Source organism: Trichechus manatus, unplaced genomic scaffold (genome assembly GCF_000243295.1).
Source record: "Trichechus manatus latirostris isolate Lorelei unplaced genomic scaffold, TriManLat1.0 scaffold00113, whole genome shotgun sequence".
NCBI classification, from domain to species: domain Eukaryota; kingdom Metazoa; phylum Chordata; class Mammalia; order Sirenia; family Trichechidae; genus Trichechus; species Trichechus manatus.
This window is the reverse complement of record NW_004444049.1, coordinates 7,280,846-7,305,998: the sequence shown is the minus strand read 5'-3', so window position 1 is coordinate 7,305,998 and position 25,153 is coordinate 7,280,846. Positions and strand designations below refer to the sequence as shown.

The following is a 25,153-nucleotide window of genomic DNA, read 5'->3' as shown; positions in this document are numbered from 1 at the left end:
CGGAGGGGGCTGCGCGGGCGGGAGGCGGCGGCGCTGAGGCCTGCGCGCCCTCCTGCGGCACCCGATCACCGCGCTCCCAGCCACACCATGGCTCTGAAGGCCGAGGGCGCCGCGCTCGACTGCTTCGAGGTGACGCTTAAGTGTGAGGAAGCGGAGGACGAAGCGGAGGCCACGGTGGTGGCGGTAATTCCGCGGCCAGAGCCCATGCTCAGAGGTGAGAAGGGGAGGGGGCCCCACTTCCGCGTCAGGGGCGGTGGGCCGGGGCCCGGGCGCCCTCTTGCTCCGCCCCCACCAGGGTTTGGAATCTCGGGCCTCCCCGAATCCTCCCTGCCCCCACCCCCGCCAGGGTCTGGAGCCTTCGATCCATGCCCCGCGCGCTCTGGATCTTCCCGCGCCCGAGCGCCTCCTCGCCCAGCCCAGCACTGGAGACAGGATCCCCGGCGGCCCTGGATTTCCGTCGCTCCCGGGAGGCAGCGGCAGGCTGGGGGCCAGGCTGTGTTCTGGGCCGAGGGGCCTCAGGGCCTCCAGGCCCGAGGCTGGGTGCGACAGCCAGGTGTTCGCAGCTATTCGGAGGATGGAGGCAGGCATAGCGGCAGCCCTCGAAGAGGAGAATTTTAAAGGCCCTGAGTGTATAAAGCTTTCTGGCGCCCCAGGCTTCCCATCCCGAGGCTTCCCATCCCCAGGCCTGCTTGCATAAGCCACAGGTGTCAGATTCTAGTGCGTCGGGGGTGAATGGGACTGCTCACGACACCCGGTTATGGAAAAGAGGTGCTTGCGGGGGTGGGGGGAGCTCAGCTACCCTAGGAGATTGGCCTTGGGAGAGATTTGAAGAACAATCTGGAAATGCTCGCTTTCCCCTCCCCCTCACCATTTCCTTTAGTCCCTAGGATCTTGAAAACCATAACAAAGGGCCACCTTTGTGGATGACTTAACATTCATGAATATGGAAATATGTTTATATTCTCTAGTACGTTTTGCCTTAGGAGGTATAGTACCCAAAAGAGGTTGGGGGCCAGGCCTTGTGACAGCGGGAAAGGAGAGGGTACAGGTTCATTCATTCATTTAACCACAGTGCTAAACATAATGTCTGCTGTCTGGACTGCCTTTTCATCCTTTCTGGAATCTGGAGGGTATAAAATAAGCAAGGGAAATAAAGGCAGCTATCCTCCTCAGAGCTTTCATACCAACCAAGCTCTTAGAGGCTGTCTCAGTGAATCCTCTGAACAACCTTGCACCGGAGCTTTTATCCCCACTGAGAGAAATGAGGAAATAGAAGTCCAGAAAGGTTAACTCATTCAACAAATATTGGGCACCTACTATGTGCCAACAGCCCCCAGGTGGCACAAACGGTAAGCACTCGATTGTTAGCTGAAAGGTTGGTGGTTTGAATCCACCCAGAGTTGCCTCGGAAGAAAGGCCTGGTAATCTGCTTCTGAAAGGTCAGTGTTGAAAACCCTATGTAGCAGTTCTACTCTGCACACATGAAGTCACCATGAGTAGTTGGAATCAATTCGACAGCAACAGGTTTGGGTTTTGTATTATTTTTTACTATATGCCAGGCTAATTTAGGCTGGGGATGCTAATGGCAGTAAACAAAGCAGACATAACCTCACCCTTGTGGAATATATATGTATACACACACACACACTAATAGCTAAAGACAGACGAACAGGTAAATATGTAGTAGCTCAGGTAATGACAGTTGGTTTGGAGAACGCTAAAGGAGGATAAGGAGAAAAGACAGTGAGACGTGAGTATTTTATTTGGTATACTGAATGGTCAGAGGTGGCTTTTCTAGTAAGATGAAGTTTGAGCACAGACATTGGAGACGGAGCGCTAACCTTGTAGATAACTGGAGGAAGAGCATTTTAAGCAGAGAGAATAGCAAGTACAAAAGTCCAGAAGCAGAAGCTTCTTCACAGATTGAGGTATCAGAGAAAGGGTGAATTCCAGGTTTTTGGCCTGAGCAACTAAAAGGATGGGTTTCCAGTTTACTGAGATGGGGAAGGCTGGGTGCAGGTTTGTGGGAGATTTAGGAATTAAAGTTTGAACATGGTAAGTGTGAGATATCTGTTACACATCCATGTGGAAATGTCTGGTGTACAGTTAGATACATGGGTCTAGATTTCATGGAAGAGTCTGGCTGGAAACATATACATAGGGGATTTGTCAACAGGCAAGCAATTAGAGACCATCAAAGGAAGGAGGTGGACAGAGAAGTGGTCCAAGCACTGAGTCCTGGAGGACTCCAGTAATTACAGGTTGGAGATGGAGTCATTCCCTCATCAGATATTAATGAGCACCACTGGTCACAGGCACTGTTCAAAGTGCTGGAGGTGCAAGCATGAACAATCCAAAATCCATGTGGTCATGGAGCCTGCAGTGTAGTAAGGAGACACACCATAAGTAAAACAGACATTCATTCTGTCAGGTGGTGATATGTGCAATGGAGGAAGATAAAGCATGGAAGGGGAATGGATGGGTTTTAGGTGGAGGGAAGTGACAGCTTTCTATAGGGTGGCAGAAGGCCTCAGAAGCTGGTTCTCCAGCAATGACCTGGAGGAAGTGAGGGAGCCGTGCAAATATCTGGGAAGAGATGAGAAAGGAGATGGGTGAGTCACGGCAAAGGTGACTAAGAGCACCAGTAAAGTAAGAGAAGAACCAAAGGAAGTTAGTGCTCTGGAAGCTGAGTGAAGAAAATCAAGATGGAAGAAGCGATCCACCAAATGATGAAGTTTAAGAGCTGACCGCTGGGATTAGCATTGGTGACCTTGACGAGCTGTGTGGGAGGAGTGGTGGGGACAAAAGCCTGACGAGCTAGGAGATCAGGCTTCCTGGCAGGCTTACGTAGTAAATAGGTGGATCTCAGGTTTGGACCTAGATCTTCTGATGCCAAGCTAATGCTCGTATCCATATCATACACCGCTTCTTCCATGCAGCCTTCCTAGACCTTCGCAATGGGAAGGGGGTCCTGTTCCCAGGTGTTGGGGCCCCCCACGTTTGTATTTTGTCCCATCCTATCAGGAGTTTCCTGTTGCAGCCATAAGGGATCATCGGCACTTTGCAGAAGCATTGAGCTGCCAGGCTACATGTGGGTTCTTGCCAAGCCAGACAGGAACCCTGCCCTGTTGGAGCTTATGGTTGATGTGCACAAAAATCAGAAGCCAGACAGACCAACCTGTGGAGGCAGTACCACACCTTTGGAAGGGAGGCCAGCTCTGACAAGATGGGGTGGCTTTCAGAAGAACCTGGACCTGTGGAAACACAGGCAGGCCTGACCGAAAGCTCCCTGAATATCTCCTCTGTGATGTGCCAGACCCTGTGGGGATGATAAGATGAGTAAATTTACCTTCCTCACCTTCAAGAAAACACACTATGTCCTGGAAGTCAGCCATGAATACAGTCAACCACCAAGAGTGGGAAGTCAGGAAGGCTTCACAGAGGTGATGACTTGAGCAGGGTCATGAGGGAAGGTGAGGAAGTTTGCAGAGGCGTCTAGACAGATGTGTGAAGGCTGAAGACATGCTGGAACGTAGCCCAATGAAAAACATTAATCTGTAGTCCAAAACTAGCTGAAGAGATGGTGTAAGGTAGAACATCCGGAGCCCTGATGACACAAACGATTAAGCTAACCAAAAGGTTGGAGGTTCAAACCCACCCAGCAGCTCCACAGGAGAATGGCCTGGCAATCTGCTTCCATAAAGATTACAGCCAAGAAAATGCTATGGGGCAGTTCTACTCTGTGACATGGGATTGCTGTGAGTCGAAATCTACTTGACGGCACCCAACAACAGCAGGAGCAGCAGCAGCAGATATCAAGGCGCATAGGCTGTGCTCAACGTGGATTCCTGGGGAAGGGAGAGAGAGAGACTTTGGACAGGAAGGCCCTGTCCCCCACTAAAGACACACCACCAAGCTTGGGGAATCGTGTTCTAAGTACTGTTGGCCGAGGGCACCTTTCCTGATAACAACACCCTTCCTCTCCCTCCACAGTGGCCCAGCAGGAGAAGACCCCACCGCCTAGGCCCAGCCTACTGGAGGCAGGTGGTGATGGCTGCGAGGAGCCTAAGCAGCAGATGTCTTGGGAGCAGGAGTTCCTAGTTGGGAATAGCCCAGGAGGCAGCGGGCGGGCGCTCTGCATGGTGTGCGGTGCTGAGATCCGCTGCCCCTCAGCTGACACGGCCCGCACGCACATCCTCGAGCAGCATCCCCACACCCTGGACCTGAGCCCGTCCGAGAAGAGCAACATCCTGGAGGCCTGGAGCGAGGGGGTGGCCCTTTTGCAAGACGTTCAAGCTGAGCAGCCATCTCCACCCAGCTCAGGTAGTTGGGCCTGGGAAGAGGGGAGGGAGTAGAACCTATTGGAGCCCTTGGGGCTCATTGGCATTTGCCCCCTTTAGACTCGGGCCGGGATGTGGATCCAGACCCAGACCCTGATCCAGACCCTGCCAGGATGCCAGCCGAGATCGTCGTTCTCCTTGACTCTGAGGACAACCCGTCCCTCCAAGCCCTCCCTAAAAGGACTCGGCCCAGGGGACTTCGCCCCCTCGAGCTTCCTGGTCAGTCATCTGGGAAGCCAGTGTGCTTGAGGCAGAGTGGGGGCCAGGGCAGAGAAGTGCTGCTGGGCAGGTGTCTTGGAGCCTTGGGGTGGTGGGTTCAGGCATAAGGTGTTTTCTCTTTGCAGCTGCCCCTGCCACAGAACCAGCAAATAAGAAGTCCCGGGGTCAGAGATGGAAGGAGCCCTCTGGGGAAGAACCTGTCAGAAAGAAAAGAGGCAGACGTATGACCAAAAACCTGGACCCCGACCCAGGTGAAGGGGAGGCCCAGGGAAGCAGGGCGTGGGCTCTGGCTGTGGCATTTCAAGAGGAAGGCTGAGCCAGGGAGGGGGGCTAGAGCCCAGAAAGGGCACCGCGTCTGGCAGCTTACCTGAGGCCTTGGGCTCAGGCCTTTGGTTCTCACCTGAGTGGGGCTGGGAGGCCCAGATGCCTGACCTCACAGTTCCACCTTGCCCTCCCTTCCCAGACCCCCCATCATCACCTGACTCACCCACGGAGACTTTTGCAGCCCCAGCCGAGGTACGGCACTTCACCGATGGCAGCTTTCCCCCTGGCTTTGTCCTCCAGCTCTTCTCCCACACCCAGCTCAGGGCTTCTGAGAACAAGGACTCGCCCATAGAGGGGAACGTGGGTGAAGGAGGCTTCAGCCAGCTGCAAAGTCCCTCTCCAGGTGAGCTCTTCTGAGAGGATGTCGGGGCAGTCAGGCAGGTCGCATCCCTGGGCTCTGGCCTCAGAGAGGCAGCTCAGCAGAGCCCAGGATGGAGGGGTGGGTGCTCAGGTTCCCTGGGAGACAGGGCCAAGGGCACAGGGACTTGAATGCTCCAGGAGGTTGGCCAGAAAGCTGAGTCTTTCTGAGCCTTGCTTGGGAGTTTCCTGAAATGGGTTGTCAGGCTGGGCTGAGCCTGTGCTTCCCCAGAGCCTGGGAGATCGCTTCCTCACCCTGGGGGAGCACGGGCCCAAAGGGAAGCGGTCAGGATTTAAACCGTTAACAGGTGTTGAAAGAATAGACCAGTGAAGAAAATGAACCAAGGTCTCCTGTGGGAAACCGTTCAGTAAATTATCTAGTAATAGCAGTAATCGCTTGTGTTTGTGCTGTGTTTCACTGACTATAAGAAACTATATGCAGTTCATTTGGTCCTTAGGAAAAATTTAAAAAACAGTTGCCATGGTGGGGCAACCCCACGTGTGTCAGAGTAAAACTGTGCTCCGTAGGTAAGTTGTGTGCACATGCACATACATGTCCGTATACACACAGGTTGTACTCTAAATCCCAAGTATGAGATTGCTAGGATAAAGACTCTACCATCCAGTCTGATTGGGTCGTACACACAATGACGCTTTACAGAGAGTTGGCACTTGAAAGTTGGCTTTATTATTTGTAGAAGGTAAATAGTAGACAACAGGAACAGATTTCAGGTGAATCAGTCCCCACTACCCCAATGAGTACCCCACTTAACTTCAAAGGAGAGGAACCCAATTATGTCCAAAAGGAGACCCCCCCACCCTTCCTAAATTACTCATGGCCATTTCTGGGTAATTTCTGGCTGAAAACAGAGAATACTAGAAAGGTGTTTGCCTGTGTTTTGTTGACTATGTGAAGGCATTCGACTGTGTGGATCATAACAAATTATGGATAGCACTGTGAAGAATGGGAATTCCAGAACACTTAATTGTGCTCGTGAGGAACCCGTGCTTAGACCAAGACGCAGTCGTTCAAACAGGAACAAGGGGATGCTGTGTGGTTTAAAATCAAGAGAGGTGTGCGTCCTTTCACCATACTTACTCATTCTGTATGCTGAGCAAATAATCGGAGAAGCTGGACTGTATGAAAAAGAAAGAGGCATCAAGGTTTAGGAAGACTCACTTTAACAACTTGCATTATGCCGATGACACAACCTTGCTTGGTAAAAGTGAAGAGGACTTGAAGCACTTAGTGATGGAGATGAAAGATTACATCTTTCAGTATGGATTATACCTCAACATAAGAGAAAAATCCTCACATCTGGACCAATGAGCAGCATCGTGATAAATGAAGAAAATATTGAAGTTGTTAAGGATTTCGTTTTACCGGGATCCACAATCAACGCCTGTGATGTTTAAGGTTGTCTGTCATCTTGGCTGGGCCATGATTCTCAGTGGTTTGGCAGTTATGTGATGATACAATCATCCTACACGATGTGATCTGAAGTGATCAGCCAATTAGTTGTAAGAGGACTTTCCTCAGGGATGTGGCCTGCATCCAAAATATATATATATGGACATTGTGGCAAAGCTCACTTGCTTGCTCTGGATCCTGCATCCAGCTCATCATCATCTGACCTCCGGTTCTTGGGACTTGAGCCAGTGGCCTGCCGTCTGTCCTGCCGACCTTGGCTTCATCAGCTCCCGTAGCTGCATGAGTCAGGAGAAGCCTCTAGCCTGATGCCTCACCCGTGGACTTGGGGCTTGCCAGCCTCTACAACCGCGTGAGTCATTTTCTTTAGGTAAATCTCTCTCTTTCTCTCTCTCTCTCTCTCTCTATATATATATATATATATGCTTCACTGCTTTCGCTTCTGTAGAGAACCCAGCCTAAGTTAAGACAATGCTCATCGAGGCAGCAGTAAAGAAATCAAATGATATATTTCATTGGGCAAATCTGCTGCAAAAGACCTCTTTAAAAAGTGTTAAAAATCAAAGATGTCACCTTGAGGACTAAGGTGTGCCTGACCCAAGCCATGGTATTTTCAGTCACCTCATATGCATGCAAAACTGCACAATGAATAAAGAAGAGGAAAGAAGAATTGATGTATTTGAATTGTGGTGTTGACGAAGAATACTGAATATACCATGGATTGCCAGAAGAACAAACAAATCTGTCTTGGAAGAAATAAAGCCAAAATGCTCCACAGAAGCAAGGATGGTGAGACTTCATCTCACGTACTTTGGATATGTTATCAGAAGGGACCAGTCCCTGGAGAAGGACGTCATGCTTGGTGTAAAGTAGAGGGTCAGCGAAAAAGAGGAAGACCCTCAATGAGACGGATTGACACAGTGGCTGCAACAGTGGTCTCAAACATAGCAACGATAGTGAGGATGGTGCAGGACTGGGCAGTGTTTTGTTCTGTTGTACATAGGGTTGCTATGAGCTGGAACCAGCTCAACAGCACCTAACAACCACGATTTCTGTGTCACTGTGCAGTCACACCATGTATCAGGTGTCAGCAGGTGTGTCTCGGCCGGTGCGTCGTCAGCTAATATCAGGTGCAGCGTGGCTATGATTGTTCTCTCTCTCTCCACGACTTTTCTTGGCTTGGTCCATCGCTCAGTGCTTGCTGGTCCAGCTCTTAACCAACAGCTTCAGGACAACCCTGGGCCAGTGCCTGGGTTAGGCCAGCGTTATGACAGCTCTCGAGGCAAAACTTTTATGGAGCTCTCCTGTATGGTGTATGCCCAAACCTTTGCAGGCAACCTCTTGGCCCTCTCTGGACAGTTTTTTCAGCACTCCTCAGGACAGGCATCTTCTTGGCCCCCCACAGGACAGGCGTCTTCTCAGCCCCCCTCAGGACAGATCTCTTCTCGGCCCCTCTCAGAACAGGCCTCTTATTGGCCCCTCTCAGAACAGGCGTCTTCTCAGCCCCACTCAGGACACGCCTCTTCCAAGCCCCCCTCAGGACAGGCATCTTCTCGACCCCCTCAGAACAGGCCTCTTCTCAGCCCCCCTCAAGACAGGCCTCTTCTAGGTTCCCCTCAGGACAGGCCTCTTCTAGGCCCCCTCAGACAGGCCTCTTCTCAGCCCTTCTCAGGACAGGCCTCTTCCTAGCCCCCCTCAGGACAGGCATCTTCTCAGCCTCCCTCAGGACAGGCCTCTTCCCAGCCCCCTCAGAACAGGCCTCTTCCCAGCTTCCCTCAGGACAGGCGTCTTCTCAGCCTTAGAGTTACTGCTCTTAGCACAGCTGGAGTGTCTGCTATTGCCAGAAGCAGTCCAGCTCTGCCTCCGTGCTGCCGCTTGCTCTGCTTGGATGTCCATCTACACAGGCTGGACTGTGGCTGCTTCGTCTATATGAGGCACCCTGCCCCGTTAGTGACCTCCTATCTGGAGGTGGTGCCCAGCTAGCTCCACTCCATGGACCTACCACCATCATTGTCTTCTCTGTGGGCCAACTCACCCACTGCTGCTGTCTGCCAGTCTTGTTCCTGGAGTTTGCACCACTGCTGCCATTTCTCTGCCCTTGGCTGTATTGTGCTTGCCGCCATTTCTCTTTTTTTTACTTTTATGTAAAATTTTCATTTTATTACATTTTATTGTTGTACTTTAAGTGAACGTTTATAATTCAAGTTAGTCTCTCATACAAAAATTTATACATACAGTGTTATGTGACCCTAATTGCTCTCCCTATACTGTGAGAACACATTTCTCCTTTCCACCCCTGATTTCCCAAGTCCGTTCAGCCAGCTCCTGACTCTCTCTGCCTTCTCATCTTACCTACAGACAGGAGCTGCACATTTGAAGCACACTCTTCACAAGTATCATTTTATGTCCTGTAGTCCAGTCTAATCTTTGAAGAGTTGACCTCGGGAATGGTTTTAGTGCTGGGTTGGCAGAGAGTCTGGGGGCCATGCTTTCTGGGGTTGCTCCAGTCTCAGTCAGACCATTAAGTTTGGTCTTTTTACTAGAAGTTAGTTCTGCACCCCACTTTTCTCCTGCTTCAACAGGGGCTCTCTGTTGTGTTCCTTGTCAGGGTGGTCATTGGTGGTAGCCGGCCACCATCTAGTTCTTCTAGTCTCAGGCTTTGGAGTCTCTGGTTTACATGGCCCTTTTCTTTCTCTTTGGCTAATGCTTTCCTTGTGACTTTGGTGTTCTTCATTCACCTTTACTCCATGCGGGTTGGGACCAATTGAAGCATCTTAGATGGCTACTCACTAGCTTTTAAGACCCTATATGCCAATCACCAAAGTAGGATGCAGAACATTTTCTTAATAAACTTTGTTATGCTACCATTTCTCTTGGTCTTTAGTGTTATCAGTATGGCCCTTGATCTGGATCTAGGAGGTTCTCAGCACAGGGATCCTGGGGTCAAAGGATATGCTTCTCTCCAGGCTATTGATCAGGAGGTCCCCCAGAAACCTCTGAGATTGGCCACTTATATAGGAAAATTTGTCAATTTCTACCAAGTCATGGCTTTCATAAACCGACTAACCCTTGAGGCATATTGTAAACTAACCAGTCCTGTTGGGTGGATTGCAAGCTGCTTATGCAGTTAGCAAACTGACCTATCCTTTGGGAGACTGCAGCCCAACCGGCCATTTTGGGAGTATTACAGACCCAGAAAGGCCACAGAAAAGAAACTCATTGCACCCCGATAGGGTTTTCAGTGACTGATTGTTCAGAAATAGATCACCAGGCCTTTCTTCTGAGGTGCCTCTGGTGGACTTGAACTTCCAGCCTTTCAGTTAGCAGCCAGGAGCATTCATTTGCACAACCCTGGGACTCCCTTAGAAAAGTATTAGTAAAAGGGAGAGTTTTCATCTCCTTTAACAAATAGGAAACTTTACGGAAGCAGACTGCCACATCTTTCTCCCATGGAGTGGCTGGTAGGTTCGAACTGCTGGTCTGTTTGGTTTGCCAGAAGAACAAACAAATCTGTCTTGGAAGAAGTACAGCCAGAATGCTCCTTAGCATCAGAAATGGTTCATTCTTACCAATAGTTATTATGTTAGTTTTTGTATTGCTGCTGTAACAAATGACCATAAACTTAGTGGGTTAAAACAATACACATTTCTTATCTTACAGTTCTGGAGGTCAGACGTCCAGAGTGGGTCTCACTGGGCTAAAATCAAGGTGTCAGCAGGGCTCCACTCCTTTCTGGAGGCTCTGGGAGAATCTGTTTCCTTGCCTTTTCCATCTTCCAGAGGCCACCCACATTCCTTGGTTTGTGGCCTCCTTCCATCTTCAAAACCAGCAATGGCCAGTCGAGTCTTTCTCAGCATGCCATATTGGGTATCTCTCCTGTCTCCCTCTTCCCATTTAAAGGCCCTTGTGATTACATTAAGGAGCCGTGGTGGCACAGTGGCTCAAGCACTCAGCTGCTAACCAAAAGATCAGTAGTTCGAACCTACCAGCTGCTCCACGGAAGAAAGATGTGACAGTCTGCTTCTATAAAGATTTGCAGGCTTGGAAATTCTATGGGGCAGTTTTACTCTGCCCTGTAGGTTCACTATGAGTTGGAATTGACTTGATGGCAATGGGCTTGGTTTTTTTGGGTGATTACATTGAGCCCTCTTGGGTAATCCAGGATAATCCCTATTTTAGGGTCAGATGATTAGCAACCTTAATTGCATCTACAGCCTTAATTCCCCCTAGCCATGTCACAAACACAGGTTCCAGGGGTTAGGACGTGGACATCTTTGGGGGGTCATTATTCTGCCGGCCATAGTCATGTAACCACACTGAGACTGGATATGTCCCAGCAGGGCGGAAGCTGAGCCTGGCTCCTCTTTCTCCCAAGCCAAGCACTGCTCACAGCATCCCAGGGGCTCAGGAAGTGCCTATCCTTGTCCCATCTTGTCTACAGTGTACATTTAGAGTTAGAGCTCAGAGAAATACGTCAGGGCTCTCAAAAATGAGGTGTGCGCTTTGCACGAAGGGAAGAACACGTGTCACCCCCTGGCCCCATGTCACTCAGCAGCGGTAACTACTGTTCATGGTTTGCTTTGTATCTTTCGGACTTTTTACAAAGCTCTCTGTGTGTGTGTACTTTTTATTTATTTAAATTTATATTTGCCATACTGGACTCTTCTTTTTTCTAATCTGGAGGTAGGCCTCGCCCCATCACATAGATCACAGTTTTAACTTGCTTGAGTTTCGGCTTGAGCCACGTTCCAGCCTGGCTTCCCTGACACTGCGTGCTTTGCTTGGACTTGAGTGTTTCCTGAGCCTCCTCGTTCTCTTCCGTGCATCTCTGTCCTAGATGGCTGGCCCCTTCCTCTGTTTAATGGATCGCTTGGTTTCATTCTTGGAAGGGGTCCTTCATTTCGTGTCCTGGGGTACCCTGTGCCCTAACTCCACATGGATGGAGTGGCGAGTAGATGGGAAAAGAATCCCAGAGGTTTCGGGCTTATTTGGAGTGAGTGGATGAGTCTGCGAGGAAGAGGTTTCGACAAGCTGATTGAAGATGTGAGGGGTGGAGGAGACTGCAGGGTATTCTCAGCAGTGGCCAGATTTAGAGTCTGGAGATGGCCTGGCGACTGCAGAAGACACCAAGTCGTGTAACAACGAGTGTTCCTCGAGCCCAGCCCTGAGGAAAGCACTCTGGGAAATTATGTGAGTAAGGGAGCCTTTGTCCCCAGGAAACTCACAGTCTGCTTCGTTGGGGGGGACATGTCAGAGCAGTGAAGGGTAATGGGATCCCCATAATGTTTCTGAGGCAGAGCAAGGGCTCCAGGCCCGTGGTTTCAGTCTGTTCCCAGAAGCCAAAGTTTGAACATGCTTCTCAGAAACCTGTGAGGCTTCAACGAGAACACCCCTACTTTGAGCTGCTTTATGTATTAAAGTTCTATGAGGATTTTGCTTGAATAAAAATTCTGCCACTTTGAAAAAGAAGTTTAGAAATTGGAGAAGGTCACTGGTCAGGCCAGCTGAGCTGATGGACATGAGTGTGAGGCAGTCAGGGAAGACTTTCTAGAACTTTGCACAGGATGGGAGTGGGGAGGGTGTCGAGGCCAGGAGAGGTGAGCCCTAAGGGCCCGCCCACACATAATGGAAAAAAAAAAACTTTGTCTCACTGGTGTTTGAGTAGGACCTGGTGATCTGGCATGGATCCCTTGACCAGACCCAGTGAGTTTCCAAGCTGGACCAAGGAGAAAGGGTACCGTGCACAAATGAGGAGGGAAAGAAGGGAAGTGAAGCTCAGGGAAACGGGCTGGGGTGGGGACAGGAGGGAAGGAGGATGCTAAAGGGGCTCAGCTTGTCCTGGTGATGGATAAACCCTCTGGTGCCTTTTCCTCGCCCTGGGGCTCTGATCACTCATGATTTTAGAAAGGAGTTGTCTCTACTGTGCCTCAGACCTCTGGTTCCTGACTCATGCTCCCGTGCCTCCCCACGTCCACCACACACACACACACACACACACACACACACACACACACACACACACACACACACACACACACACACACACACACACACACACACACACACCCCACACACACACACACACACCCCTACACCTACACCTACACCTACACCTACACCTACACCTCTGCCCTCCTTGCTGCCAGAAAGCATTGGCCCTTGAGAATAAAGTCTTATGGTTTCCATTTTACAGAAGAGGAAACTGAATCTCGGGAGCTCAGGTAGTAAGTGGCAGCTTGTTCACTTCTACTCCACCCAGGCAGACAAGCATGTCCTCCTCCCACCTTCCAGCACCCAGGCTGAATTCTGTCTTCACTCCTGCTACTGTCACTAAACTCCTAGCAAAGGCCAGCCCTGCTACCCACTCTCTGTAGCCCATCTCCTCCCCCAACCAAGAGCACCGTGCATCAGTTCTCTCTGTTGCACCATCCATGCTTCCTTCTCTTCTGGGTCTTTCCCACCAGCCTACACATAGCTGTTATTTCTCCCTTCTTGACCCCTCACCCCTCTCTCGCTGCTTTTTCATTTGTCCCCTAACCTTTTTCAACAAAGCTGGAAAGCATTTTCTGTACCAACTGCCTCTAATTTATCTGGAATCTACTTCAGCCAAACTTTCATCCTCACCATCCCACACTGCTTTTGGCATGGTCGCCGTTGACTTCCGTACAGCCAGATCCAGCAGTCAGCTCTCAGCCCTCAGCTTTCTGGGTCTGGCCGTCATGAGGGACCAGCGCTCACCTTTCCCGGAGACATGCTTCTCTTGGCCTCTCAGGCACTTCCTTGCTGGGTTTTTCTCCTTTCACTGGCTGTTCATTCTCAGTTCCCCCAGTTGGAAGCATGTCATATGATTGTCTTCCCTTCTCTGGAATGTAAGCTTCTTCAGGGCAGGATGATAGTCTGTTTCATGTGCTCTGTTATCCCCAGCACCCAGCACAGCACCAGGCCCAGAAGAGGTGCCACTTACATACTTAATGAATGCATGAATGAGTCCCCAAGCCACGGCCGAGGGTCTGCACTCACTCCCTGGGTGATCTCATCCAGGTTCACAGCTTTAATATGTGCCCACAACCTCCTTGAGTCCTCTGACCTGGGCCTGTCTCCCCTTAGTCCCAGCTGTTTTTACTGGGCTAGGATGCCCAATAAGTTTTAGATGAAATGGACTCAGCTAAAGGTAATGGGAGGGGAGGGGAGGGGAGGGGCGTGCAGTGCTAAGTATCCATGTGCCAAAATAAGTGGAGGGCATCTGGCTTATGCATGAGGAGCTCTGAGCCTTATTTCCTGGTTGGTGTGGTCCTTGGAGTCCTGCTGGCACAGAAGTTAAGAGATTGGCTGCTAACCAAAAGGTCAGCAGTTGGAATCCACCAGCTGCTCCTTGGAAACCGTATGGGGCAGTTCTTCTCTGTCCTGTAGGGTTGCTATGAGTTGGAATCGACTTGACAGCAACAGGTTTGGGGTTTTTTTGCTTTGGACAACAGAGTGACACCTCCTGCTGTCTTTGGGTTTCCCCTTGTACCAGGTGCTGAGCTGTGGAGATGAAGGTGTGGTTTGCAGAGGCTCTTGGGAGCATCCCTGTGGTGGGATCTGGGGGCCCTGACTCTGTTCCTTCTCCCACCCCTGCCCAGCTCCCCCTCCAGGGCTCCGTGGGACACTGGATCTTCAAGTTATTCGCGTGCGGATGGAGGAGCCACCAGCTGTCAGCCTCCTGCAGGACTGGTCCAAGCACCCCCCGGGCACCAAGGGTGTGGGAGCAGGTGACACCCGAGATTGGCCGGCAGTCCTGTCGGAATCCAGCACCCCTGTGAGGGGGGAGCCCGAGGCAGGGAGTGGTGTGTAAGTGTTTTCCTGGGGAGGGATGGAGGGAGGAGGCAGCATCCTCCTTTGGATTAAAACTCGGAGCTGCCCCGCTTGGCTGCCTGGTGCAGAGAGTAAAATGGGTGCCAGGGCAGGATGGAGGAGAGGACAGGGCAGCATCCACTGCTACTGCAGGGCGCTGGAGAGTGACTGCCCCTGGCAAGGCCTTAGCTAGGCCCCAGGTAGGCAAGGGTGGCTGGTGTAGCGGTAGGGCATTGGGCCTGTGGAGAACACCCACCCAATCCTTTTGCTAACCCAGACCTCTCTCTCTGTCCCCCACAATGCCCTCCCCCTAGCCCCCCACCATTCTCCCTTGGCATAGTGCCTTACACAAGAGGTGGTCACGGGGTTTGAACTGAGTCCCACTACCTCGGGGGACGCCTCTCCTCCCCCACCTGTGCAGGCTCCTTGACCAGGAGGCCTCCATTACCTCTTCCTGCTCCATCCCTGCAGGAGGCAAAGCAGCCCACCTGGGCTCCACTCACTCCCCTCTCTCCTGTCCCCCACACTCCTGTTGTATATATCTCCTTTGTTGACAATAAATTATTTTTTTTTTTATTAAGAGAGTTCGGTCTGGGCCATCATTGAGGGAAGGAGTCTGCTAGCAGGATATTTAACCTCCTAGAGGGCCCTTGGGAGCCCTGGTGGCATAGTGGTTAAGAGCTCGGCTGCTAACCTAATGGTCAGCAGTTCAAATCTACCAGCCGCTTCTTGGAAATTCTATGGGACAGTTCTACTCTGTCCTGTAGGGTTGCTGTGAGTTGGAACCGACTCACCGGCACCTAACGACAACAGCAAGAGGGCCCTGGAGGGGCAAAAGGGCTGAAGGGTTGCCCTAGGGGTGGGGGGCCAGAAAGCAGCCTTCTGAGAGGGTGGAGCAGGGCATTGTGGGGCTGTGTTGGGCTGGTGGACTGGGGCTGATGGTGTGAAACATGGAGGAGCACCTGCCCTCTCCCCTTAACCCTGCTGTCCAGATGGGGTAACAGACACCTTTTCTTTAACGGAACTTGCTTCTGACTCGCCTGGCGGGCCTCTGACCAGGAGAGGCCACAGTAGGTTGCTCACACCCTCAGAGCCGAGAATGAATGGGACCTTTCTAAGTGAAATGTTTGGGGCCAGCCTGCAGGTGGGGGAGATGCCTCCCGAAACCGCCCCTTGATGGGGAGGTGCCCACAGGGGTCCTAGAGTCAGTCCTACCTTCTCCAGCCTTCCAGCTCTGTCCACTCACCTGCACAATTTCATCCCCTCCTTTCCTTGGCTTAATTCTGCCCTAGTCTTTGCCTGGCTGTCCCCATTTCTTGGACCATGAGTTGGCCCACTCAGGTCTCTTCACTAGATTTCTTACCCTCCTACACTAACCCATCCCAGGCCAAATTGTGTGGGGTTTTCACCTCTTTGGTGTTAATGGAGCTCTGAAGAGGGGGATAGGGAGCTCCCCTCGTGAACCCCAAACTCTACTGTCCCCTTTAGAATCCTGGGGCAGGTGTGATAACAGGGCAGTGTGCCCTCGGCACCTGCGCTGCATTACAGAACCAAATAATGCATGTGGGAGGGGGCGCTGGGCAGGACTTGTAGGGCAGATGTTTCCATGCAACACTGACTCTCAGCCAGATTTTTGAGACTGCCCAGAGAGTTTCTCTATGTCAGGAAGGGACTGGGTATGGGCCCAATGTTCCATGTCTTTTTCTGTGTTATCACCTGTGGGCCAGCTGTGTCCAAACCAGGTGTGGGGGACCCTACAGCTCAGGTGGTTCATGTGAAATGGTCCCCTCTTCCCATATGATCAGCTCAAGCTAAAGGGGCCCTAGCATGTGTGGGGCTCTTGTCCAGGGGAGATTAAGACACGGTGATGTCGAACACTTTGATCAAAGATTGTATACAAGAATCCTGATCGAAAGGGGAGAAATGTAGAACAGAATTTCAAATTCTAATGGAATCCAGACTTTCTGGAGTCATTGAGGCTGGCTGAACCCCCGAAACTATTGCACTGAGATAATCTAAACCTTAAACCAAAAGTATCCCCTGAAGTCGTCTTTAAATCAAACAATAGTCTAGGTTAATTAGTAAAGAATGAGCATTGTGCTATTTTTTAAGAACTGTCTATATGGAATCAAACTGACAACAGCAACTCGAAAGGTTAGATAGGAAACTTAAGGGGCAGTGAGTTTATGTTGATGGGGGAGGAACAATTGGGAAAAGGAGGGTGAAAGTGGTTGTATAATTATATTGAGAAATGTAATCAATGTCACTGAATTGTATATATAGAAATTGTTGAATGAGTGTATGTTCTACTGTGTATATTCTCAACAACAATAAAAAATAAAAAGAAAAGAGAGAGATGGTGAGGTGTAGTGAACAAGCAGTGGCCAAGGATTCTGGATACTAGTCTAGGGTGGCCTGCCTCTGTGTGACGCCGGGCAGGCCATGGGACTGCTCTGCAAATTGGCAAAACTCATTATCTTGCCTAATAGAGAGGAAAAAGCAATGCTAAAAATCTGGCTCTAAAAGCACAAATACTGATTATTGCAGGTGATTTCATGTGGCTGTGTCTCCATTGATGCCAATGTGCTTTGAAAGCAATACGGCTGTGTTGCTGGGTGTTTCACAGTTGAGAAAAACTTATGCCAAAGCTCCTTGTAAAATTGAAGTTAAATGTAGCTTCGCTGCTATCAGTATGGTTACTGGCTTGGCACGCTAGACTGTGCTCTCCTTCCAGGTAGGGCCAGGTTGCGGCAACTTCGAGGGCGTGGGGCCTGCCACGTTGGAGGTGCTCAATAAACATTTGTCAAGTGCCCCCTTGGTGTGTATTTTTCTAATGCAAACTGGTCCCTGAGTGTAGTTCTCTGCAGAGGGTGGCTGCGGAGGTGACTGTGAGTTGTGTGCTTGTTCCATGACTTCAGTCCCACATTCGGGCAGGTGGGAGTCTGCCCAGCCTCGGCCAGCACCCTAGGGACCATATGAGTATGTGGTCGGGAGCTGCCTGTGGAAGGCACCTGGGCTTCCAGGGGGAGGTGGAGAGGGCAGGGCCAAGGGTGGCATCTGACTACTTAGAACACCGGTCGGTGGTGGCAGTGGCAGGCCTCAGAGCACCAGCCCTGCTCTCCAGGCAACGCCAGGGAAGCTCCCTGCCCAACATGGGGGACCGCGGGGCTGGCGGTGGCAGCTTTCTCCAGATTGATGCTGTGGCCCAGCCACAACTGCCTCACTGTCCTGGCTAGGGACTGCTGCCCTGTTGACTGACTCCTGAGCTGCATATCAATTCTCCCCAATACACCTTTTCTCTCTAATGCAGGTCACCTCCCATCCCTCCAAACAGCCCTCCTGGGGGTTGGCATGGGGGAGGTCTTTTTGGATGCAGGTAATGAGCTCTCTCCTGTGGGCAAAAAGAGTCCAAGACAGGAGAAGAAGCTGCGCCTTCCCTCACTGAAGAGAAACGAGAGTGTAGGGGTACTGAGGTGTGGCTGGAAAGGGGAAACGCTGGCTGGGCCTCTTTTCAGCACCCCAGTTGCATCACTGGTCTGGTCCAGGCTCCACAGCTCCGGAACAGATGCCCCTCCAATCTGAACCCCCCTTTCCTCTGCATAAAATGCCACAGTCACCCCCCAGCACCCGCCCAGGGCAGCTGTATGTCTCGGCTGAGACCCCGTGCGTCAGGGGCTGTTTGTACACTGTAAAGTCCTGCACATCCTGAGGAATGGGAGAGGGCTTCTGATGGTGTCCACCCCCCACTGGTGTCTGTTGGAAGGGGACACTCTGCTGACCTCCGAGACAGCATGAGCAGGGAGGGGGCTGTGGCTTGCAGGCGAGGTGATGGGTAAGGTGGCTCCTGCAGCACCCCAGTGTCTGTTTTCTCACCCTCCCTGGAACCAGGTGCCTAGGCCGAGCCTGGAGCCTTCCCACCACTACATCTGGGCCGTCTCTTTTCTCCTGCTGCATCTTCTGCCACCACCCTTTTCTGGATTATTTTAAAGCAAATCCCAGACATTTTATCATTTCATCTATAAATACTTGTTTGTTTTTCTAAGAGATTTGGACTCCTTTTAATAAAACATTTTTGCACACTAAAAATTAACAGTTCCTTAGTATCATCTAATATCCAGTCAGTGTTAACATTTCCCAATTGGTCCAGAAACATCTTTTCATAACTGGTTTGTTTGAATTAGGTCCATACATTGCATTTGGTTGATATGTTTCCTCCTATTTTTAAAAAAAAAAATTATTGTGATGAAAATACATCAAGAAAACATACGCCATCTCAACCATTTCTACTTGGACAATTCAGTAACATTGATTGCACTGTTCAAGGTGTACATCCATTCTCACTACCCTTTTCCAAATCATTCCACTACCATTTACATGCACTCAATGCACCCTAAGCAAAAACTTCCCATTTCCCCCTTGCTCCCACCCCTGGTAACCACTCATCATCTTCAGTTTCTATATATTTGCTTGTTTCACATAAGTGAGATCATCCAGCATTTGCCCTTTTGTGACTGACTTATTTTGCTCGGCATAACATTTTCAAGGTCTTTCCATTTGTAACAGTTTTTTTTTTTTTTTTGTTAAAGAATGGTTCTTTTGTTCTGGAGACAGAATTTCCTACTTTCTGAATTTAGCTGATTGCCTCCTCATGGTGTCATTTAGCATGTTCATCCATGGAGGGGTGCAGTTTTGAGATGGGGGTTGGAGTTTTGTTTTAAAATTTTATTTATGTTGTTGCTGTTGAGAATATACACAGCACAACATCCACCAATTCAACAGTTTCTCCATGTACATTCAATGACCTTGATTACATTCTTTGCGTTGCGCAACCTTTCTCTTCCTCCTTTTCTGAGTTGTTCCTCCCGTTAACATAAACTCACCACCCCCTAAAGTACCTACCTACTCTTTCAAGTTGCTGTTGTCAATTTGATCCCATATAGATAGTTCTTAAAAGAGCATAATACTCAAGGCAGACTTTTTTTTTTTTTAAATTGTGCTTTAGGTGAAAGTTTACAGCCCAAGTACAAAAATTTATACACATGTTGTTATGTGACCCTAGTCACTATCCCCATACTGTGATAGCACACTCCTCCTTTCCACCCCGGATTTCCTGTGTCCATTCAACCAGCTCCTATCCCCCTCTGCCTTCTCATCTCACCTCTGGACAGGAGCTACCCAATTAGTCTCGTGTATCTACTTGAACTAAGAAGCACACTCTTCACGAGTATCATTTTATGTCTTATAGTCCAGTCTCTTCTTAGTCTGAAGAGTTGGCTTTAGAAATGGTTTTAGTTCTAGTTTAACAGAGAGCCCGGGGGCCATGTCTTCTGGGGTTCCTCCAGTCTCAGTCAGACCATTAAGTCTGGTCTTTTTACTAGAATTTGAGTTCTGCACCCCACTTTTCTCCTTCTCCGTCAGGAATTCTCTCTTCAAGGCGACAGTTTTTAATAGTTAAGCTAAACTCTTGTTTAGTTTTAAGAAGACTTCAGGGGATATTTTTTGTTTGAAGTTTAAAGTTTATCTCACACCATAGGTTCAAGGATTTATCCAGCCTCCCTGGCTCCGAAAAGTCTGAAGTCCATGAGAATTTGAAATTCTGTTCTGTTTCCCCCCTTTTGATCAGGATTCTGCTTTAGAATCTTTGATCAAAATGTTCAGTAATGGTAGCCAGGCATCATCCAATTCTGGTCTCATGGAAAAAGAGGCAGTTGTTCATGGAGGCAATTAGCCACACATTCCATCTCTTCCCCCCCATTCCTGACTCTCCTTCCTCTGTTGCTCCAGGCAAATAGAGACAAACTGTTGTACCTTGGGTGGCCCCTTGCAAGCTTTAAGACCCCAGGAACTACGCAACAAACTAGGAGGTAGAACAGAAGCAGTAAACGCATTATTAGGCCGGTTAACTGGGATGACCCTAAACCTCCAAACCAAAGAACCAAATCCTATGCAATGTTTGATTGTACATAAGCAACCTCGGCAGCTACTCTTTTTTGTGTGTGTCATTGCTGTAAATATGTTTATCACATACCTTTTGCCAATTCAACTTTTTACAGGTGTATAACTTATTGACAGCGCTTAAAATAATCAGCTGTGCCACCCTATCCTTAATCAGTGCAATTTTTCTATCGCCATAAACTGAAACTCAGTATTCCGTATGCAGTAACCCAGCTCTTTTCCCCCTCCCTCCTGCCCCTGGTAACCACTAATAAACTTTGGTCTGTATACTTTTGCCTTTTCTTGTCTTTTTTATATGTGAGGTCATAAAATGTTTGTCCTTTTATGATTGACTTACTTCACTCAGTATAGTGTCTTCAAGTTCCATCCATACTGTAGCATGTATCAAGACTTCATTTCTCCCACTGGTTGAGTGGTATTCCATTGTATGTACGTACCACATTTTGTTTATCCATTCATCTGTTGATGGCATTTAGGTTGCTTGCACCTTTTGGCTGGAGAGGGGTTTTTTTAGGAGGTGACATTTAAACGAGATTCCAGTGAGGTGAGGGAACAAGCCATGTAGTTCGACTTGTACCGGGAGTTGCAGGCACAGGGAGCAGCCAAGTCCCAAAGCCCTGAGGCTTCCATTCCCCCAGGATTTTCAGACAGTTTGCCAGGCGCCAGGCACCATTCTAAGCACCGAGGACACCACCGTGAACCAGACAATGTCACTGCTCTCCATGGCTGGCCCACTGGAGGTCAGCCTCCTCGGTGAAGCTGCCAGTGGCCACTCTAGCCCCTGCACCCCCTGCTCCACTGAGCTGGTGCCCACTGGGCCTGCAGGGAATGTTTGTGCTTATCCCTGTTGGTGGCATCTGAAGGGAGCTGGACACAGACGAAGGGGGAACCTGAAAGCCTGGAGCCAGAGGGGCATGCCAGGGACAGAGCTGGATCCTGTGCTCCCTGGGGCGGGGACCCCAGGCACTGCCTTCCCTGGAGAGCATGGCAGGTGAGGGGAACTGGACTGTTCCGCCACAAACACCCTGCCTGCCGACTTCTCTGGGAGTGACTTGCAGATTTGGGGGTGTAGGGACATCATCTTGTGCGTTGGGGAGTCATTGCCCTGCCTGCCCCCCTCCAGGAAGCCAGCTGGGGCCCTGGACACCCACTGGTACTAACTCCTATCAAGGTGCCCACTAGATAGGAACCCCCTGAGGGCCAGTCTCCATCACTGCACAAGCTGCTCCTGTTTTGCAAGCCCTTCCTTGCAGCCCTTTGCTCATCCTTGGGATCACACTCCGCATCACCTCTTCTAACAAGCCTTCCTTCAGGCTCCCGCCAGCCCCCTGCTCCCACAGGGCCCTGAGTGGCTTAACTTATCATCTTATCAGCCCTGATCATCTGCTTTAAGTGTCTCCCTATAAGCCCATGCAAAGCTGCCTGGTTCCGCCTTCTCCTTTGCCTCTCACAGGGCCTCTGCCAATGTGACCACCCAGCTCTCCATCTAGGACGCACGGCCTTCTTGGCCTGGGTGCAGGCGCCAGAACACTGCCCGAGGACAGTGACCGAGGGTGGACTGGTCCAAAGGGCCTCTCCTCCCAGGAGGACACTCTGAGCATCAGAAGGCAGTTGACCCTACCCTCGTGCCCCTGCCCCTGCCCCTGCCCCCAGGGTGGGCTTGCAGTGGCCCCCATTGGCAGCTGGGCCTTCCTGCTGCACGGTAGGCACAGTCTGAACAAGGCTGGCAGGGACACTGTCTCCTCCATCACAGGCCTGGTGCCAGGGTCATGGACGAGGAAGAGGGAGACAGATGCTGTTGCTGGGTTAGGGTTTTAGAGATGGAAACCCCACAGAGAGCAAATAGTTCCCCTCATTGTACAGAAGAGGAACCTGAGACCCTCAAAGGGAAAGGGAGTTACCTAAGCTGGCATGGTCTGTCAGTGACAGAGCTGGGACATGCATGAGCTCTCTTCTGATCCAGTGCTGTTCTTCTAGGAAGTGGAGAGGATATAGCAGGGAAACTTAAAAGATTAGGGAGGCTGGCTATGACAGCAGCCCACACAAAGCGCTGGCTGTGCGTGCACCAGGCTCTGTCTGAACATGTTCTATATATTAACTCACAAATCAGCTCTAGGAGGTAGAAACTCTTATTATCCCCAATTAACAGATGGGGAAACTAAGGTGCAGAAAGATTACGGGGCTTGCCTAAGATCACATAGCGACTAAGGAGCAGGCAGCCTGGCTGCAGGGGCCTGTGCTTTTGCGCTATCCTGGCTCTGACAGGCTGAGGGACCCGAATTCCATTCCCACCTTATTCCCACTCCCACTAGCAGGGGACTGACCTTCTCTGAACTTCGATTTCCATATTAGTAAACTGGGGGAAACAACAATGTCTCTGCTTTCTGTGTAAGAATTAAATGTGAAAATGCCCACACAAGCGCAGCTCTCAATGCGTTAGCAAAAATGAACAAAGGGGAATGAAACCGGAAGTTCCTAGTGATGGTTGGGGAGGTGGGGGGTTTGGGGGGAGAGTAAATAAACATATTCTATTTCATCCATTCTTAAGACACACATTTATTTTTACATCCAACATCTCTGGAATTGGGATGCATCCTACCACTGGTGATGTCATAAACTCAGTGGAATATGGTACATGTCAGTGGTGAAATGGATGGAAATTCAGAGACTTCAAGAAGAACAGGGTAAAGCTTGGTGATGGGAGGGTCTCTGATAAGTCAGAGGGCATCAGTGGGTCTTGCCTCACTCTAGGCATCTGACTCTTGATCAGAGGGCAATTGCAGACTGTCCTCGCCCTCCCCCGACAGTGGCCTGCCCAGAACGAATGTGCTCTCGGGCTCCACTGGTTGGGAGAGAAAGAAGAGGAAGAGCCACGACATTTCAGAGGGTGACAATTAAGGATGTCCAGCACCTTTGCCTCCTCTTAGCGTCTCTCCTCCCTGCCTGTGCATGCTGGGGGACAGCTACATGAAGGCCCCTCGTGCCTGCTAGAGCTGGGGTTCCCAGAACTCCCATGGGCACTGTGGCAGGTTGGGCCTGTGGTAGATACCTTTACTTCTGTATTTGTTTTGCTAAAAGTTGCTCAGGCTAGAAAACTTGGAATCATCCTCAACTCCTCTCTCTCACATACCTCAAACCCAACCCATCACAAAGTCCTGTTGGCTTCCCCTTCCAAACAGATCCCAAATCTGACTACTTCTTATTACTTTCACTGCTGCCACCCGGTCCTGGACCACTGTCATTGGTCACTTGAGTTATTGCAAAAGCCTCCTTCCTGGTCTCCATGTTTCTGCTCCTGCCCTGCCCCTTCACTTCGTTCTCAACCCTGCAGCCAGTCAGAACATGACACTCCAGTGGCTCCTGTCTCCCTCTGCAGGAAAGTCAAAGCAATAGCCCTCCAGGGCTGGCTCCCCACCACCTCTCTGCCCTCATCTCCTACTACTCACTCCCTTGCTCACCCGACTCCAGTCTTGTTGGTCTCTTTGTTCCTCAAAAAGGCCAGGCTGGCTTCTGCCTCAGGGCCTTTGCACTGACTGTTGCCTCTGCCTGGAATGTTTTTTCCTAAAACTTACTCCCTCACCTCCTTCAAGTCTTGCTCAAATGTCACCTTCTCAGTGAAGTCTACACTGACCACCTTAGTACTGCAACCTGTTCTCCACCCCCTGCTTTCCTGATCTCCCTTACTTGGCTCTCTTTTTTTCCAAAGCATTTCCATTACGTTTGTCATCTGTCTTCCCCTCTATGGGCAGTGTAAAGCCCCCTGCGGGCAGAGATCTTTCTCTGTTTTGTTAACTGGTATACCAGAAGAGCCTAGACCAGTGCCTTGCACATAGTAGGTGCGCAATAGAGATTTATTCAATGAATGAATTAATCTGCAAATTAGGGAGGGGGGAAACATGTGGCAATAATTAATCTTTAAGCAAGGCTAGGTGGCCTCAGGGATTTGAGAAGGTGTCTTTTGGCCTGCATCTTGCAGTGCATCTGGGAACTGGGGTCAGTGACAGGCAGTCCAGGTGAAGGGATCAGCCTGAACAAAGGCTGCTTGCTGACAGGGCAGGAGTTGGGGGAGGGGTCAGCCTTCCTAGTTGGAAAGTATATCAGCAAGGTAAATTGAGGCCAGATTGTGCAAAGCTTTGAATGTAGGCTAAAGGCTTTATCCTACAGCGAGGACTGGCTATGTAATTTGTGGGGTCCAGAGCAAAAAGAAAACGCAGGGGCCCCTCGATTAAACTGTCAAGATGATGAGAGCATTAAGCAAAGCACAGGGCCCTTTTAAGAGCAGGGCTTTGTGCAACCACACAGGTCACACTCCCATGAAGCCAGCCTTGTCTCTAGACTACAGGAGACTTTGTGATGACCTAGCAGGGCAGAGATGGGACTGGAGCTGGACTATAGGAAGATTATGCTGGCATGACTGGTGGGGTAGGTTGGAGGGAGTTAGGGGAGACCACAGGCAGCTCTGAGCTGAGCCCAAGAGAGGGCGGGTGGTAGGATGGGGGAAGGCTGGCAGCCAGAGGGCAGAGGTGAGGCAGGGGTTACAGTTTGAGTGAGGAGAAGCATGGAGGAGGTAAAATTTACTTAGATGAGAGCATGGGCCAGGGAGATACCCTGAGTCCTACTTCCTTTCTCCTCCAGTCCCTTCCCTTTCCTGCCCCAGGCCTGAGAGGTGGTATCAGGCACAGGAATCAGCATGTGT

General features: G+C 50.3%; 1 protein-coding gene across 1 annotated transcript; it reads left to right on the top strand.

Moving 5' to 3' along the window:
- Positions 1-87: 87 nt before the first annotated feature.
- Positions 88-14,649, top strand: SPINDOC (spindlin interactor and repressor of chromatin binding). The gene is made up of 6 exons (XM_004383810.2): positions 88-214; positions 3,994-4,323; positions 4,401-4,559; positions 4,685-4,810; positions 5,023-5,226; positions 14,292-14,649. The coding sequence occupies exons 1-6, from the start codon at positions 88-90 to the stop codon at positions 14,501-14,503; spliced, it is 1,158 nt and encodes a 385-aa protein (XP_004383867.1). The 3' UTR covers positions 14,504-14,649.
- Positions 14,650-25,153: the final 10,504 nt, after the last annotated feature.